Source organism: Myotis myotis, unplaced genomic scaffold, assembly GCF_014108235.1.
Source record: "Myotis myotis isolate mMyoMyo1 unplaced genomic scaffold, mMyoMyo1.p scaffold_m19_p_4, whole genome shotgun sequence".
In the NCBI taxonomy this organism is placed as follows: Eukaryota; Metazoa; Chordata; class Mammalia; order Chiroptera; family Vespertilionidae; genus Myotis; species Myotis myotis.
Genome location: NW_023416346.1, coordinates 125,237,667 through 125,257,052, shown reverse-complemented (window position 1 = coordinate 125,257,052; position 19,386 = coordinate 125,237,667). Strand labels below are relative to the sequence as shown.

Here is a 19,386-nt window from a genome sequence, read left to right as displayed (position 1 = left end):
TTCCCTGTGTCCTCCTCACCATGAAACTACACTGTCCCTTACCATGAATTCAAGTTCTTTAATTATATTTAATGTTTCCATTGGGACACAACTCAGTGGGTTTAGAGGCTTTCTTTAGTATATACAGGTTGAAAAGGGAAACTTGGCAGATGCCCCCTGATCCAAAGCATCAAGTTCAACATCACCAGTGATGTGATGTGGACGTGATGCACCCTGACACCAGATGGGGAGAAAGCTACTTTGCCTCTGTGATTCTCTTCTCCGAAAATCCTTAGATTGGTAAATCATGAGAAACCCTCAGGAAATATTAAATTGTGAACTCTGGAGTCCATAGTATTGATCCAGCATTAATTTCTTAGTTGTGATGAATGCATTGCTTCAGCAAGATAATAGCATTAAAAGAAGCTGGGTAAAGAGTCTCGAGCAGGGTTTCTCAATCTCAGCACTTTGACATTTGGGGCCTGTCCTCATGTTGGCAGCTGTCCTGTTCCTTGTAGGAAGTTTGGATCATTCCTGGCCTCTACCAACTATATTACAGTACCACCTCTCTTTCATCATATCCCCTTACCTACCACAGTTTTAAAACCAACAATGTCCTCATATGTTTCCAAATGTCCTAGGATGAGGATGGGACACAGAATTGTCCCAGTTGAGAACCATTGTTAGACAGGAACTCTCTGTACAACTCTTAAAATCTAAAATTATTCTAAATTAAAACATGTATATGTCCATATAAATTAATATATAGATATATTTTAGCAAGAGCTAAAGAGTAATTGAAAACCTTGTCTGGGTATGATATAATGAACTATAGATATGACATAAATGTTTACTAAAAACTAACATTGATTAGTCAATATGGTTAGGGATGGTTAGGAAGATTTCCTACTGCAAGGGCATTTAGATTCCATGACCCTGCTCATAAGTGCCAGGTGCAGGTGTTTAGTGCCACTAAGACCCTTGAAGACCAAAGTCACAGTGTCCTGAGGGCACCAAAAGATGAGAAACCCAAGTGGAAGCCAATAAGTCCTGAGATGTCAGAATCTGCACACAGGACTCCATGCCCTGTCTGAGAATAGACCCAGGCCAGTGGGGAGGGCAAAGGGCACCTTTGTCAGAAGGGTTGCTCATCCCTGCCCAGATTTGAACTTCATTGCCTCCAAGCAAAGAGCATCCCTGGTGAGGGGCGCTAGGGAGACTTTCAAAGATGTTGTCATCTGCCACACAAAACTTCTCTGGGCTCTGGGACATGAGGTCAAGGCCCAAATCTGCCCTACACTGTGAGCCCTGGTATTCTTGGCCTGTGGCCAATGTGGGCACTCAATAACTGAAAAGAAGGGGAGGATGAATGAATTGCAGAATGGAGTAATGAACTCTCTTGTTTCTACTCACTGTGTACATTATTCTAAGAGGGACAAAGAGAGAGTAAATTGGGTCAGGACTGCAAAAATAAAAAAGGGGTAAAGGAAAGGAGAAAGATTGCTTCTACAGAACTTTACCCACTCAGAGATATTCAGACAACATAGTAACACAAATAACTGTAGTATACAAAGATTCCTGAACATAGTGTATATAGGGGTAGCTAAGAGGAAATGTAAATGTGAGGAAAGTTGGTGCTAAAATGGAAGTAACATGAAGACTGATTGTATAGACTAGTGGTCGGCAAACTGCGGCTCGCGAGCACATGCGGCTCTTTGGCCCCTTGAGTGTGGCTCTTCCACAAAATACCGACTTCTGCGCATGGGCCACAAAGTTTCAATCGCACTGTACATGCGCGCCCGCACATGGTATTTTATGAAAGAGCCACACTCAAGGGGTCAAAGAGCCGCATGTGGCTCGCGAGCCGTAGTTTGCCGACCACTGGTATAGACTTTAGTGGTTAACAACTAAAGACACAAATTCCTTCCATATATAGATTGTGTATAAATAAGGTGACTTCTTCCCTGATCTTTCTTCCAAATGGGACCACACTGAAGTTCCTCTAAGGCAGTGGTTCTCAACCTTCTGGCCCTTTAAATACAGTTCCTTATGTTGTGACCCAACCATAAAATTATTTTCGTTGCTACTTCATAACTGTCATGTTGCTACTGTTAGGAATCGTCATGTAAATATCTGATATGCAGGATGGTCTTAGGCGGCCCCTGTGAAAGGGTCGTTCGACCCCCAAAGGGGTCGCGACCCATAGGTTGAGAACCGCTGTTCTAAGGTTTGCCCAAGTGGATAAATTAATCAACCAACACTTACTGACCTAAATATGTCTTTTAAAGAGTGTTTTAATGTAATAAACTGAGATGCCATTAGCACAGCTAAATAGAAACTCTACATTTTCAGACTGTAAATATAGATGGGTCTGATGGAATTCTTTAAATTTACTTCAATAATCATTTTGACCAATAGTTTTTACCAAGAAATGATTTTGATGCGTACATAAGTGGCTTCTTTCAGCAAATCACTAAAAAGGTACTAGTGCCCAATGCCTTTCCTCAAGTGTGGGGAGCCCTGGACTGAAGGTGATTCTCCAAGAATTGGCTCCATTGCCATTTCTCATCAATGGCACCAGACAGGGCCAAGTGCATCCAAGGGGTCTAAGAATCAGGCTCTTGTTTCTGGAAATCAAAAGGACTAAATAGGAGCTGGGATGCTGTCTTACAAGCACAAGGCTGTTAATCCCCTTACCATGGATACAACAGCACGTTGTTCCTTGTTTAGATCACAAGACTTTTCCTTGAATAGGCAGAGGAGGAAACCCATTTGTGCCCTACACCATTAACTCAGAAAGAAAATGTCATGCCTGAGTTAGACTTCTACCTCTCTTGCAAAAAAATAAATTATTCTAAAAAAAAACACATTTGGGTAATCTTGGGAAATAATCTAAACTTAGATTATATTTTCTATAGAAACTACTTTCAACATTATAATATGCCTGTGACTTGCAACTAATAGATAAATAAGTCCTAGAGATTTAGTGCACAGTATAGTGATGATGGACAATAATACTATTTTGTAAATATCAAATTTGCTAACAGACTATGTCTTAAGTATTCCCATCACACAAAAAAATAATTATGTGACATGATGGAGGTGTTAGCTAATGCTACAATGGCAATCATATTGCAATATATAAATGTATCAAATCAATATGTTGTACACCTTAAACTTACACAATATTTATATAAAATACATTTCAATTTTTAAAATTCCCGGTGAAACAGTTTTAATAAATCTGGCCTAAATTTTATTTTAAAAACTTAAAAATTGCTCAGCCTGCATGGCTCAGTGGTTGAGCATCGAACTATGAACCAGGAGGTCACAGTTCGATTCTCATTCAGGGCACATGCCCAGGTTGTGGGCTCGATCCCCAGTGTGGGACCTGCAAGACGCAGCTGATCAATTGTTCTTTCTCATCATTGATATTTCTATCTCTCTCTTCCTCTCTGAAATCAATAAAAATATTTTAAAAAAACTACTTGAAAACATCTGTTTGCCATCCTCAATCAAAGTCCCATGAAAACCTCAGGTAACCTGACCTAATTTAACTAGAGCCTTCTTTCCAGAGAATTTTTCATCCATTGTCCTTTCTGGTTAAAAAAAAAAAAAAGAAAGCAAAGGGGGGTGGTAAGAGATCAAACAAAGGATGTGTATGCATGCATATAAGCATAACCAAAGGACACAGACAGTAGGAGTGTGGGGACATGTGCTGGGGTGGCGGGGGGGGGGGGGGGGGGGGGCGGGGGGGGGCAGCAGGGGAGAGGTCAGTGGGGGAAAAAGGAGACATATATAATACTTTCAACAATAAATAATTAAAAAATTTTAAAGCAAATAATAAAACCATTTCCTAACAAAATTTGTAAATAATTACTTCAAAGGACTTGCCTCATTTTCATCATGTTTAATCTAGCTTCCTATAATCCTTGCCAGGGCCAGCTTTTTGGGCACGGGACCAGGGTGACACACAGGCCCCTGCCTTTAAAGTTCTGCTTTTGCCATGTTGAGATTCTTAATCATTTTTTAACAAGGCCTGCATTTTGGTTTTGCATGGGGTACAGTCAATTACATAGCCCATTCTGATTTTTATATCTACAACTATAGAATAGCACAATGGGAATTCCATAGAGATTAATAATTTACGACACATGGTTTTTCCCTGTATGCTTCAAAGTAGTTCACATTATTTAATTTGATCTGATTGATGTTCATTATGAAAGATTAAGACCAATTCACTGTAAGGACTATCATTAAAAAAACAATTTGTCATTGAACTATTTCTAAGAGGTTTTCTCTTGCTAGATTGACACCCTTTGGGATCAGAGGTCATGGCCTTCTATGGGGGCTAGCAAACTTTTCTGTAAAGGGCCCACTAAATATTTCATGTCTTTCCTTGTCTCAGGAAAACAGCCATAGACCATAGGTGCCCAAATTACCATGGCTGTGTTCCAATGGGACTTTATGTGTGGACACTGAAATTTGAATTTCAGATACTTTTCATGTGTCATGAATATTCTTCCTCTTTATTTTCTGACCATTTAAAAATGTAGAAGTCATCTTTTGTTTGTGAACTGCATAACAGCATGAATCAGGCTAGATTTGGTCTTATCCGTTATAGTAATTTCAGGGCTAGCACATAGTAGGTTTTCAGTAAGGTTACAGAATTCTCTGGATTCTACCACAGCAATGCGGTTCAACAGACCGGCCTTAGTAGAGCACAATAAAGAAAGAAATCCATGTTTCCCTCACCATTGCCTTTGGGTGCTGTCAGCTCTTCCTTCCCCACTCCTTGATGACATTTGGAGCAGATGGGTAACTTTCCTATTGCTTCTGGCTATTACAAAGTCTCTCCTCTCACAGACAACTGTACTCTCTGTGAGCAGTTCTCCATCTGACGATCACTCAGAACACACAGTCACTGGTGCGGCATGGGCCCCAACTCAGCATGGGCCCAGCTGTCAGCACCCCACCTGGCTGCAGGGTGTATACACATTGGAACTCAGTCCCGCCCGAGTGCTATGGGGAAAAGAGTGGAAATGCCACAGCCTCTCTGTAGCCTCACACCCTCTGCCTCTCTGAATCCCCAGCCTTCTCTCCCACTGCCTGCTTGGGCTGATGGGGACTGGACCGGTTCAGCTCTCCAGCACCCCCTGCGTGCATGCAGCCAGGCCTCCCTTTAGAAAGGACATTCTCTTTCACAGTCAGTCAGTGTTACACTGGACCAAGAATATGCCAACTGTGGGTTTCCCAATACGCCAGGACATCCTCAGGAGATACTGAGCTTGCTGTCATTGGAGGTGATTAAGCTGGTATAAGAGATACTATAGTAAGGACCAGGCAAAAAGTGGGATGAAAATGAGAGTACTCATTATTCTGTTTATTTCTTGACTATCTTTAGTGAGTTACTCTTTACATTTTCAATTCAGTGCATCTCAGTATCTTCAAGTTTTCTGTAATATTCATAGAATAAGCAATAATGGGGTGGGCAAAATAATAGACAGCAAATGTTCAAGATTTGAATTCCTGAAGCCATCCTAGAAATGGATGTCTGCTACTGTGTTGATAGGGTTGCTGTAATAAATACTGCAGACTAGATAGCTTAAACAACAAAAATGCACTTTCTCACCGTTCTGGAGGATAGAAGTACAAGATCACGGCATGGAGAGGGTTGATTTCTTCTGAGGGCTCGCTCTTTGGCTAGTCAATGGCTTTCCTCTCTTCACATGTCTTCCCTCTCTGTACCTGTGTCCTAATCTTCTCTTCTTTTAAAGACACCATTCGTATTAGATTAGGGCCCATGTATAAGACCTCTTTTTACATTAATTACCTATTTAAAGACCATATCTCTAAATACAATTACATTCTGAGGTACTGGGGGCTAGGATTTCAACATGTGAATTTTGAGGGGACACAATTCATTCCATAACAGCTACTCTCCAGAATTTATTCTGCCCCACATTGGCACCAAAAGGTCTCTAAAAGGCAGAAGATTTCAAACCTGAGCCAGTTGCCAAGCATGTCTTCCATCCAGGGGCCACAAGGGATATGGCCACCTCTCTTCAAAGTTATCTTTAAGCCCATCTAGTATTTTGTTGTGCCCTTTCCCACAGGGGAAGTGTTTGTATAAAGATGAGGCCTCCTTGGCTGGCCAGTGTTTCCCAGTGGTTGAGCATCGACCTATGAACCAGGAGGTCACAGTTCAATTCCCAGTCAGGGCACAGGCCCAGGATGCGGGCTTGATCCCCAGTGGGGGGCATGCAGGAGGCAGCTGATCAATGACTCTCTTCATTGATGTTTATATATCTCTCTCCCTCTCCCTCTCTGATATCAATAAAAATATATTACAAAAAAATAAGATGAAGCCTCCTTTATGGTAGGGCATGTGGAAGTCAGCTCAAGACTTTGCATTGCATTTTAAACACATCCTGATTCATTAGGCAACCTTGTCACTCAGCCACAACAGCAGTATTGCTGGGACTCACACTGTCTGGCAGCAGGACCAGCACGTCCCTCCATTCAGGACGTCCTGCCAAGTGCCAGCTCCTCCTGCCTGGAACGTTGCTCCCCTTACAGGCTTCTTGTTAATCCAGTCTCAGTTTAAATCACATCTCTTCAGAGAGGTCTACTTCTGATCACTCAACATAAGCAGCCCCCAGCCCACCCTATTGTTTTCAAAGTAGTTCTCTTCCTTCGTAACACATGTTTACCACCATTCTCTCCACTGGTCTATAGTCACAATGAAGAGCATTTCCTAAGGACAATCATTGTAGTCAACCATGTTGCCCAATTTGGGTTTGGAAAATGTTGTGTACCATACGAGTAGCAACAGCTACTCTGTGTCACTTACTTATTGCTGGTTTGTTCTTTGTTTTGTTTTTGTTTTTTTTGTATGTGTGTGCAACTTTACACGTGTAAAGGTGCAAGTATGTAGACAGTAGTGGCCCCATGGAATGAGCTGGGGGGAATTTAGCCTATGGTATTTTCCATAAGCCCCTCTCTCATAGCCATTCTATATAAATAGATTTCAGTGAAAGGGAAGCTTGCTTGTAATTTCAACATAGTTCCCCCATAGCCTTCCCACTCATCACTAGACAAAATCTGAAGCCACCACTGTGTTCGAAGTATTCTCACTGACTGAAAACCAGAGGGGCTGTCTCATATGTCTATTGGTCATGGCTATTTTGCTCACAGGATGGATTTTTTTTAATATATTTTATTGATATTTTACAGAGAGGAAGGGAGAGGGATAGAGAGTTAGAAACATCGATGAGAGAGAGACATCGATCAGCTGCCTCCTGCACACCTCCTACTGGGGATGTGCCCGCAACCAAGGTACATGCCCTTGATCAGAATCGAACCCGGGACCCTTGAGTCTGTAGGCCAACGCTCTATCCACTGAGCCAAACCAGTCAGGGCAACAAAGGATGGATTTTAAAAACTAATTTACATTGTAGTGAAACAACTCTCTGAGCATAAAGGAAGACTGGGTTTAGATAGGCTCTCTTTCACTACCTATAATAAATTCAGACATAAAAAGAATGACTTGCTGAAATACAAATAAAACCCAGATCTTCATTTTAGTGACTAATTTTGATAATCCTCTTTCCTCAAAGTGACTTTCAAAATATAAGGGAAAATGAGTTTGAGTTTCATTCTCCCTTTGGTTCCTCTGACCTGCTTAAAGAGCTGAAGTGTAGAAAGTTTTCATGTCTACAAACTTCAAAAAAGACCATTGTTGTTCAGTGTTAAACACAGACATTATTTACACAGGAAAGGCTTATTAACAGAATGCTGAGATGGAGATAAGCCTGCTCAAATGAATATGAAAATGACATGCTCAGTGAAGCAGATGTAGATGAAGATGCTAGCCAGATCTACTTGGAGCCTGAGATTAAGTTGTTTTTCAGATGTTTGGGATAATTTTCCTTGATCTTCTGTCTTTTCATTGCTTCCTCTTAATTCCAAGAGTGTAAACCAACTGGTGTTGGGTACGAGTTGACTTTTCTTCACAAAACCAAAGCATCAAATGATTTAGATTAAAACAGGACTGACATAGTTCTAGATTAAGTATCCTGCCAATGGAACTACTTATCTTGGGTAAGTTTTAAAGGATTGAAAGCTAGAGCATTCAAAACATTTCGAAGAGATAGTCTCCATGCATAAAAGGAATGTAAATATACAATTTACAAGATGATAAGGAAAGAGTTACTAAAGCTAAATATGCAATTTCACTCCTGGTAAATCTCCCAGGAAAAGAAAGCATACCGGAACTACATTTAACCTTTTGGGACTATTTGCGACAGGAATGTTCATAGTAGTTTAGCTGCCTGCTGTGCATATACTTGACACATAATAGGTGCTCAATGAATGTGTGAAATTGAAAGGAACACATCTTTATATCTCACATGTGGCTTCACAAATCCAGCAACACATACTAGTTGCATATATTTATCCATCAGTTTGGATATCTACCATAAATACTTTAAGCAAAACCATTTTATTAATAATTTCCATTTGAATCCATTATTTAATAAAACATCAGAGTGAGGTCTTTGGAATAATTTATTCAAGCTTAAAGACGGGCCCATTACTAAAGAAAGCACAGTGTTATTAGAAACTAAGTTTTAGAAATGAACACATAGATGCTCCACTAACTGTTTTATCTCCCAAGCTGGCCTGATACTAAGTTCACTGTAAAAGCATTTTCTTGCAGAGGGAATGGTTTTGGTCAATGCTAAGGTCTGGCAGTTGTATAAAATTAAAGCTAATGATATAGAACAGTGCCATCCAATGAAACTATCTGGAATGATGGAACGTTCTGTATCTGTGCTGTCCAATATGGCAGACATAGGTGGCTACTGAGCACTTGAAAGAGCAGCATGTGATGGCAAAATGTGCCAAACAGAGCCTGCAAAATTATAATATTTAATGCAACTGGAGTGACCAGAAAACAGAGCTACAAATACTTGGCTGCAAATATTCCCAAAAGGTTAAATTCAGTTCATAGATGTTTTAATAGTTTTATCCAAATTAATAGAACAGAGGCTTAACTTTCAAGCCTTCATTCAGTTGCAAATTTAGAAAAATAACTAGTTCTTTAAGTCAAAGACTTGCCAATCAGACAACGGAGAACTCAATCTATTTTTAAGTTTCAAGGTGACATACCTGATTCCCAGAGTTGAACATGAATAGTAGTCACCAGGAGAAAGAGTCCACAACACAGTTTCATGGTGGAAAGCTAAGCGCAAACAGAGAAAGGAAAATATAAAACAAACCCTGCCCTCCACTTAAAGCTGCCTTAGCCATTCTATGACCCAGATTAGAATAGCAGACAAACAAGCAAGCCACCAGCTAGAAGGTTTAATAATTAACCCCCATCACTTGGGTTAATACTTTGATAGAAGCAGCCCATCTCCTGTCAGTTATTTACAAAAACCTGTTTGGAAAACAAGTTAGTTGTGCCTTGCAAACTCTAGCTTGAAAGAATGTTTCCCCTGCTGACTCAAAATCAGAATTCTCCTGCCCTAGCCGCCCCCCCCCCCCGCCCCCCGCCTCTCGCCCCTTGTCCTTTTGTTGTCTGGTTAAGTGCAGGATGGAAAGAATTGAGTCCTCTCTGGAGGTTTTTTCCAGGTATGAACTTCCCATCTTTTCAGGCCTAAAGTATCTATCTGGCTGACAGATAAGCTATCTTAATTTGGAAAGCTAATATCACTCCTTTCTACCTCTGGAGACAAAGGCCTTGCAAGAAGGGCCTTACCTGACTCACACTTCTGCAGGTACACATCCTGGCCCAGCCTCCAATTCAAAGGGGATGATTTTGGTCAGCCCGAGGGTGTGGCAGCTGTGCAAAATCACAGCTGATGACATAGCGCAGCGCTGTCCAATGGAACACCCTGTGATGATGGAAATGCTCCTAGCTGCACCACACAGAGTGGTAGCCAGTAGACATGGGTGACTGTTGAGCACTTGAAATGGGGCTGGTGCTGCTGTGAAAGGAATTCTTGATTAAATTAAGTAGCCACATGTGGCTGGTGAGCACAGTGGTCAGTGATGCCATAGAGCAGTCATTAAGAGCTGCGCACCACAAACTAGGTCTGCTGGGTTCTTTCTTTAATCCTCCAAAGAGCACCTCACTGGTGCAGTTGTTCTAATTACCTTACAGCAAGGAAATGAAGGCTCCTGTTCAAGGCATTGGTGGCAATGGGAGGAGTGAATAGGTGTCACTTGAACCCTCTCTCCGCCACACTGAGCCACACTGCATCTCAGGTCATCATGGTGTAAAAGCTGAGACTGCAGCAAAACCTCAGAGATGCTCTGAGTAAGATAAAGAATGGACGAGACTCCTTCCCTGGGGGGCACTCTTAGAGGCCAGTAGAAGCCCCACAGAGGGTCCATGTCAGGGCTGCTGTCCTCTCTTCCATGCTGCCTCTTCATGCATTTGCCCCCCAAACTCGACCTTGTGGCTTGAAAACCATGAGTGGGAAAATTAGGTTGGGTGACCCGGATGTTAAATAGAAAGTTTGGATTTTTAAAGCAACAATGAGAAAATGCAAACAATGACACTTCTTCAACACTTTGAGAATCACACCATTTCCCCCTCCTAATTAGGGTGGTATGTTATCATCTGACCCATTTGTGTTTGCTAACTCCACCTGTAGAAACTTGTTTGCCTTTCCTCCACTTTGGTTGCAAGGGCTCAGAGTCAGGCGAAGTTAGACTAGAGGGAGAGGCAGCCAAAAGTTAGCCCCCCCATTCTAGAAGTGTCACTATTTAGTGAATTTTCATGTCACTAAAATGAAAATTTCCTAGAAGGAAAAGCTCACATAGCTAACCCTTGCAAACAAAGTCAGACTAGATCAAGTTATCTTGGCAAATGTTAGATAAGATAAAGTCATCATGGGAAAGAAAAGTCAATAGATAGAGATTGCAACAAGCTGATAACTGGCATCAAAAAACAAAAGTCAGGTTAGAGACAGAAATCCAATTCAGCTTTCCTTTAGCCTGAAATGTCATAAAAGTATCAAATACCTCTTTTTCTTTTGCTTAATCCTCTATGTGACTAAGGTTGAAGACAGTAAAATGCTGAATCGTAGTCTAAGCCATTCATTTGAAATGAGAAGAAAATCTCTTCCCTATTGAATTATGACTTCCCAATGTTTGTTGCATCATTTTTTAAAGGTAAAAACAAAAGCAATTTAAGTTCTTTATAGAAAATAACAGAGAAGCCAAAAGACAAAAGTAGAAGTCACTTGTAATTCCACCAGCATCAATGACCATTGTTAATGTCCAAATATTTGGAACATATCTTTCTTAGCCTTGGGTCTTCCTGTGTGTGTGTGTGTGTGTGTGTGTGTGTGTGTGTGTGTGTGTGAATACAAATAGATTTCTTTTTAAAAACAAAACTAGGAATTGGAGCCGTGTTTAAGAGTAGAAACTTGAAACCAATAAATAAGTCTAGGAGATCTAAGGCACAGCACAGTATGGACAAAAATACTGTACTATAAATTTCAAGGTTGCTAAGAGACTACATCTTAATTGTTCTGACCACAAAAAAGAAATTATAATTATGTTATGTGGTAAAGGTGTTAGCTAACACGATGGTGATAAGCATATTGCAATATATAAATGTATCAAATCAACTTAGTGTACACCTTAAACGTGTATTGTTTCTATTAGTCTCATTAACAAACTTGAGGTTATACTATTGTGAAGCTTTGTCCCCTTCTTGCTTGAACTTAGTGTATTTTGGATATATTTCCACATCATTAACTATTCCTCTATAATATAGTGGTAATGAATCATTTGTTTTTTATTCTAATTTCTTTTTTTAAAAATATATTTTATTGATTTTTTTACAGAGAGGAAGGGAGAGAGATAGTTAGAAACACCGATGAGAGAGAAACATCGATCAGCTGCCTCCTGCACATCTCCTACTTGGGATGTGCCCACAACCCAGGTACATGCCCTTGACCGGAATCGAACCTGGGACCTTTCAGTCCGCAGGCCGATGCTCTATCCACCGAGCCAAACTGGCTAGGGCAATTCTAATTTCTTATTTTCCATTTTCCTATAATAAAAATGCTATAATAAATATTCTGGGTGCTAACAATTTTTTGCTCACTTGTAATAACACCTTTGGTATAAATTCTTAAAATTTAAGTTTTGGAGGCAAATGATATACAAAAAATGTAAGATTCTTTTCAGAACTGTTATGTCTGTGTACATATCTCTCTTGCACTATGTGTGTATTTATTTTTCATTGTCCTGCATCAAATGATATGCAAAAATGTAAAATTCTTTTCAAAGGTTTTATGTCTGTGTACATATTTTTTTGCACTATGTGTAAGTTCATTTACCCGTGTCCTTAAAGCTCTTTTGGCAAATAAAATGGTACAGCAGTGTATAAATACTGCTTTGATTTGCAATTTTTTTGTTTCATGTAAAGCTGAACATTTTATATGTTAAATGGTCATTTGTATTTTGTTTGTAAATTGCTTATTTAATGCTTTGTCCTTTTCTGTCAAAGTGTTTGTCCTCAATTTTTTTGCACCAGTGTGTGTGTGTGTGTGTGTGTGTGTGTGTACAGACATTCTTTGTCAGTTATTCATTTTCCCTTTCAATTTGATATGATTATCCTCTTGCATTTTCCTGGTAAGCAATCCTATATTTCATGTCATCTACACATCATTTTAAATGTATCTCCTACTTTTGAACAGTAATACCTAACTGTTGATGCTGTTGTTGTTTTGTCTCCTTGTAGTGGCCCTATCAGAACAGGTACATCATAATGGTGAGAATAGTATGGAGCCTTGTTGCCTTCCTTACTCTAATGAGAATGCTGATCTTCCACAGGATCTGGTGAGTCACTGTCAATATGATGTGTCTTGAGATAAAAGTATGTTTTATTCCTAGTTTACTAAAAGTTCTTTCTATCAGTAGTTGATGTTGAATTTTTTTCAGCTGCCTCTTCAGTATGTATTAGTATGATCATTGGGTTTTTAATCATTTGGTGCATTAAACGAATAAATTTCTTTACATTTATCCAACCCTTAGAAGTACTCATTTTGAAGCTGTTTAACATGCTACTTTACTTATTTTGCTATTGTTTTCCCTTGGATTTTTAGATCTAATTTTATAAGAAGAATAGCACATGGGTTCCTTTTCATGTGCTAATTCTTGATGATTTTTAAAAATCATTACATTACCATCTTGAAAATTGGATAAAATAGTTCCAATATTTTCTATATAGAGAAATATTTTAAAAGCATAAGAAATAAAAACTTTACCAGTAAATGATCTGGACCTTGCATATTTGGGGCAAACAGTTCTCTGAAAATTTTCCATTTTTTCTCACTTTTAGTCATTTCAGAATTTATTCTTTTTTTAAATATATTTGTATTGATTTCAGAGAGGAAGGGAGATAGGAGCATCAATGATGAGAGAGAATCATTGATTGGCTGCCTGCTGCAAGCCCCCCACTGGGGATCGAGCCCGCAACCCGGGCATGTGCCCTGACTGGGAATGGAACCCATCACCTCTTGGTTCCAAGGTCGATGCTCAACAGCTGAGCTACACCTGGCTGGGCTTATACTTCTTTTAAAATATATTTAGACTCCTTATAATTTCTAAGAAAATCATTGAATTCATTCATATTTTCCAGTATTCTCATGAGCTTTATAGAATATTTCCCATAAAATATGTGTTGCTATGTTCCCTATATATTTGGTAATGAATACATTAATTTTTTTCTCATTTTCCATTAGACTTGCCAGAAGTCTTGCTATTTTTTGTTGTATTTTCAAAGAACGTGTTCTTGGATTAATTTCATTTCTTGTCTTTCTATTTCTGATTTATCTATCTTATTTACATTTATTAAGTCCTCCTGTTAGAGGCACCTCTCACCAACCGCAGAGAGGTATTACCAGACAGGACAGCCCAGAGTCAGTGGAGAGGGCTGTACCCAACATTGATCCTTGTCTTCTCATATAAATGAATTTATACCAGAGACCTTGACTCTGTTGTGAAAAGCCAATTTATTAAAGCAATTAAAGCATGCACCTTTATTGAAAAATCAAAATAAGCAAACCTATATACAGTGGGGGCTTGACTTACAAGTTTAATTTGTTCCGAGACCGAGCTCGTTAAGGAGCTCCTTACCTCAAATTACTCTATCAACTCAATGCAAAAAATCGGCTGAGACAGCTGGTATCTCAAAAAACTCGTTAGTCGGGACACCCGTAAGTCAAGGCCCCACTGTATCTGGCTTATGAAGTGCAGATGGGCTCTCAGCTCATCTGAAGAGCAGGTTGGGTGGGGTCCAAGGCATTATATACCCTCCTATCTATAGGTTTCAAAATTCCTCTGCTGAATTTTTTGGTACACAGTAATTTTTAAAATCTCTCTCTCTCTCTCTCTCTCTCCCTCCCTCCCTCCCTCCCTCCCTCCCTCCCTCCCTCCCTCCCTCCCTCCCTCCCTCTCTCTCTCTCTCTCTCTCTCTCTCTCTCTCTCTCTCTCTCTCTCTCTCTCTCCAGAATTCACGAGAAGCACCTGGCAACTTGATCTTGCCAAGTCTTGAGACTGCTGGCTTCTCGGCTTAGGGCAGTGGTTCTCAACCTTGGCTGCACATTAGAATCACCTGGGAATCTTTTTACAATCCTGATTTCTGAGCCTCATCCTCCAGAAATTCTCTTTGTGATGGGGTGGGGCCACAACATTAGTGACAAAGAAACAGAATTTCCGGAGGATGAGGCCCAGAAATCAGGATTTTAAAAAGATTCCCAGGTGATTCTAATGTGCAGCCAAGGTTGAGAACCACTGGCTTAGGGAGTAAAATGGCCCTTTTCCCTTATCTCTTTTCCCCTTCTTTTCTGCTTTCTCTCATTAGGGAGGTTTTTAACCATTTGCTCTTGTGTCCTTGGCTGGGGAAGATAATGGCTTGTTAGTTACAAGCTGGCTGCAAACTGCCCACATTGTTTGGCCTTGTTTTAACTTTCCTGTCTCAGTTTCCCTATTCCTCCTGCCCTGAAATCCTGTAACACTCCTTCCAGTTGTTCAACTTGTGTTGCTATTCTTTTAATAACTCTTGAATTGACTAATAAGCTCATTTATTTTGAGTCTTAGTTAATAATGAAAACATCTGTGGCTGTTAATTTTCCTCACTATTATAAATTTTCAAAATAATCATAATTATAGTTTTCATATTTTTCTATAACCCAATAATTACTTAGAAAAGTGTTTTCTGCCCTGGCCAGTTTGACTCAGTGGATAGAGTGTCGGCCTGTAACCAAAGGGTCCCAGGTTCAATTCCAGTCAGGGGCACGTGCCTTGGTTGCAGGCTCCTCCCTGGCCCTGGCCCTAGCCTAGTCCCTGGTCGGGGTGCGTGCAGGAGGCAGCCAATTGATGTGTTTCTCTCACATCGACGTTTGTCTCTGTCTTTCCTTCTCTTCCACTCTAACAGATCAGTGGAAAAATATCCTCAGGTAAGGATTAACAAAAAGAAGAAAGAAAAGTGTTTTCTAATTTTCTAAGTACTTTTCAGATTTAACTATAAATATATGTATATATTACATTTTAAATAGTATTCTTATTAGTCTCAAATGCATTAATACATTTTAATCTTAGAATTTATAAGTGGCAGTCTGTACAATTTACCCATTATCTCAAAATATGTTTTATTAAAAACTTCAAATAAGCATCTTATAATATTCTTTTTAAAGGAATCATGAATAAACACTACACTGATAGAGTAAATTTCCTGTAATTATAATTATAAAAGCATTATCCATGACTGTTTCATATTGTTTTAAAGTAGATCAATCATGGTATTAAAGAACTATGAAATGGAAAATTTCTCAAGGTAATAAGATTTTGATATCAGGATAAAGTAAATTCCTGACAATGGGCTGATGTGCTTGTATGTTTGGTCTTTTTTTATAACAACAAAAGAAATTGTCAGATGTGTGGCCCAATGTGGCGTGATTCATCTTTTATTGGTTCTTCCAGGTGAATAGAAAGACAAAACCTTAGTGACAAATGTGAAGCACTGTCAATAACTTGACTTCAAATCCAAAGACACCACACATTACATATCACATAGAAAGTGCTAAAAATGAGTTAATTGTTAAATAGCTTGGTGGAAATCTCTATAAAATAGATGGAAAACAGTTATTGTACAAGTTTTAAGTAGTGAATGTCCACAGGATTTGTATCCTTGTAACTTGCTTCATACAATGCTCATTTCAGCATTCCACATATAGGAACCTAATAACTTATTAGTAACAGTGGTAATGATGACGGATAAAGTAGTTTCGATCATTTTGAATATGTTACTATTGACTTCCAATGTTCCAAGTTTAGAGAATGCAGATAAAAAGTGAGATTACTGTTTACCATGAGCATTACGAAAAGCACCGAATCTCCTGAGACAGGAAAAAGAAATTGATTTCTCCATGTTTTTCATACTCCACGATACTCTTCAAAAGCAGTTTCTCGGCACATGGCTATTGATCTACTGCTCAGGAAGGTAAATTAAATATGAGATCACACAAACAGAAAACACGTGAGTCATTCTTTTTACTCATTCCAGATGCCTTTTAAAGTTTTAGAGTTGTAAATGCATGTGGGCATGTGTATGCTTCATTTACTGTAAGAAAACAAGAGGTAGTGAGAACTGATGTTGCTTTTGAATTTCGATCCCCAATTATCACAAACAGGAATTTTCTAAACCTATAGCACCGAAATCTACTACAGTAAATTGTGAAACCATTTAAAATATGATGTTACTTTGTACATTTTTTATGTTTTTGGAAATATATCTGGCTGTGACACGTTAAAATAAATCAAAACATTTTATCTTGAATATGGAAATCTTTTATAAGATTTTTAAAAATCCTGCACTTTTAAAACTAGTATCTATTACAATTATTTAGCACCACTCACTAATTTTCTAGAATAGAAGTGGTAGAGTTTTAATCAAATGTGATCCTTCACCTTTTAATTGTAATGAAATTGATATATAATAAACAATTTAAAGAGGTTTATAATAATTACCCCAATATGTTCAGAATAATTAGAGAGATAAAAAATGATTCTACTCTCTTTAAACTAAGTGAAAGTGCAGGCCTTCACTTTCTACATTTAAACTATCTATCATTAGGTTAAGATAGATATGGTGATAAAATATTTTTGCCTCATGTGCAAACCGATTCTATTTTAAACCTAGTGGTTCTCATCAAGGGCAATTTTGTCTCCAAAGAACATTTAGAGACATTTTAAGTTGGTGGAACTTCAGGGGGCTAGGAGTTCCGTGATTTCTAATCGGTAGGTGGGGCCCAGGGATGCTGCTAAACATCCTACAGTGCACAGGACAGCCCCTACAGAAAAGTGTTCTCCAGCCCCAGATAACAATAGCACCAAGTCTGAGGAGCTACTTTCACTGTGCAGATGCTTTTGGGTATGAGACCGCGTATTCCTTCTTAGTTTCCCAGTATCAGAAACAGCAACCTAGAATCTAGTATATTGGAGACAGTTGATGCTGACACTTGGTAAATTGGCATTATTACTTTTATTGTTCACATGTATAAATAAATAAGCCAGATGTCATTCTGAGAAAAACCTCCTAGCTGTAGGTGTAGTGAGTTTTCTCATTACCTGTCTCATTATCTGTTCGTCCTTGAACCGGGTACCAATGATGAGGTTCAGTCTTAACTGTTGGGTGCAAGCTACTTAGGTGTGCACAGTTTACCTTGAAGAGTTCTCAGGTTGGACACACCAGTATTATATTGAAAGAATGCAACAAGTTTGCTTTTAATTAACTTTTATACTACTTGTGGAAGTGAAGTTTGACCCAAGTGTCTTCTCTTTTAAAACTGTTTTCCCAAAACAAACAAACAAACAAAAAAAAACTGTTTTCCCTATGGTGACTACAACCTGTTGGTTGTTCAAAGCTCTATATTTATGAAGGTTTCTCTCCATATTGCTACCACCAGTGTAACTTATCAATTTACAAATTTCATAAATCTTTGTTTCCCTTTATTATTATTCTTATGTGGGGTTATTTCCATTAACACAACTAATAAGGAGGAAGAAAGGACCAGTTAAAGGCCTAACTAATGTTTCTCTAAAGATTACCATTTAATAAATTTATAGAATACTGGTTAAATGAGAGATCAGTTTAATATATATAATATATAATTTTTATCACATATTATATGCTTATAATATATTATTTGCTCTATATTCTGAATTTACTATTACAATAAGTTCATTTATCTTCTTATTAAGATGGCTAATTATAGACTAGAATAATCAAACCTATGATCTTATTTCTAATTAAATCTCAAGATCATTATTACCATAACTGATTAATTTTACCCTCCCTTATCTACTTTATCTGATTTGCCTAATTAGAATTTCATTTTATTTTTCTGTTTAAGCCGTATAGAAAAAAAATCTTGCTTCAAATTTTAATATAAAGTTTGTACTCAGATTTTATCCCCTTTACATATCCCATTCTTGAGTAAACATTTAACTATTAGTATTAAGTAACAAGATTGAGAAACCCTTACAAGAAAAGACTATATGGTTGCAGCACCTTCTTCTTGGGACCAGTGAGTTGATTCCCACAAAGGCTGTTGGGGAGGAAGCCACTTTTCCCCTCCTTTGTCCCCACTGGGTCCTGCAGGCCTTCACTTTCTACAACATCCTCTAGTTTAGGACATTGGGGCTGTTTGAAAAACTCCTTTAACTAAAATGCATGTATACTGCCCATATCAATGTGCATTCCACTCACTAGTACCTAATGCTTAGTCCTTGCACTTGATAAGTACTCACAGGTTGCTCTTAATAATAATGTTAAGTTACAGATTTCTGATGGAAAATTGGAATTTATGTAGCTTTGGATGTATCATATGGTTCCAAAAGATCTAGCTGGAAAGTAATAATAATTGATTTTAGGATTAAAACATTCTTAATAATATAAGGGTTGCATTTCTCATAGCCCATCAATATTGGATTGTTTAATATAACTCAGTTGGCTAATCATAATCATAACTGGATTTCTAAGACACCTAACACTGTTGGGAATGAAGTATCTTGAGGTACATTACATTTTATTCTCATTCCTAAACAGAAAGAACATTTAAAACACTTTCAGGATCTATTATAAACAAGGATTTGAAATATTTTTGTCTTCATCCTGATATTTTATGCTTTATTTTAAGATGCAAAAATCTTATGAAACTAGGATATTCAAACAGCTCATCAAATTTTGTAAGTTAATTGACAGCCATAACCATTATGAACTTTGGTTTATTTTTTTACAGGCTAATGTTTTTTTTTACTTCAGTGAAAGTTAATCACTATTGCTTGAAAACAAAAATTAGACAAACTGAATGAGTGTAA

The 19,386-nt window shown here is 38.4% G+C and overlaps 1 protein-coding gene across 16 annotated transcripts in view; it reads left to right on the top strand.

Annotated features, from left to right (window-relative positions):
• CA5B (carbonic anhydrase 5B) overlaps positions 1–19,386 on the top strand; it is a 78,978-nt gene that overhangs the window by 17,900 nt on the left and 41,692 nt on the right. For 7 of the 16 annotated variants that reach the window (XM_036303995.1, XM_036303993.1, XM_036303998.1 and 4 more), the window contains one exon: positions 12,746–12,843. In XM_036303995.1, the coding sequence (XP_036159888.1) occupies positions 12,787–12,843 (57 nt within the window). In that variant the 5' untranslated portion in view covers positions 12,746–12,786. Of the gene's footprint in view, positions 1–10,981; positions 11,164–12,745; positions 12,844–16,336; positions 16,544–19,386 lie in introns of those variants that run through there. The other 9 variants (XM_036303999.1, XM_036304006.1, XM_036304002.1 and 6 more) reach the window with 6 other exon arrangements.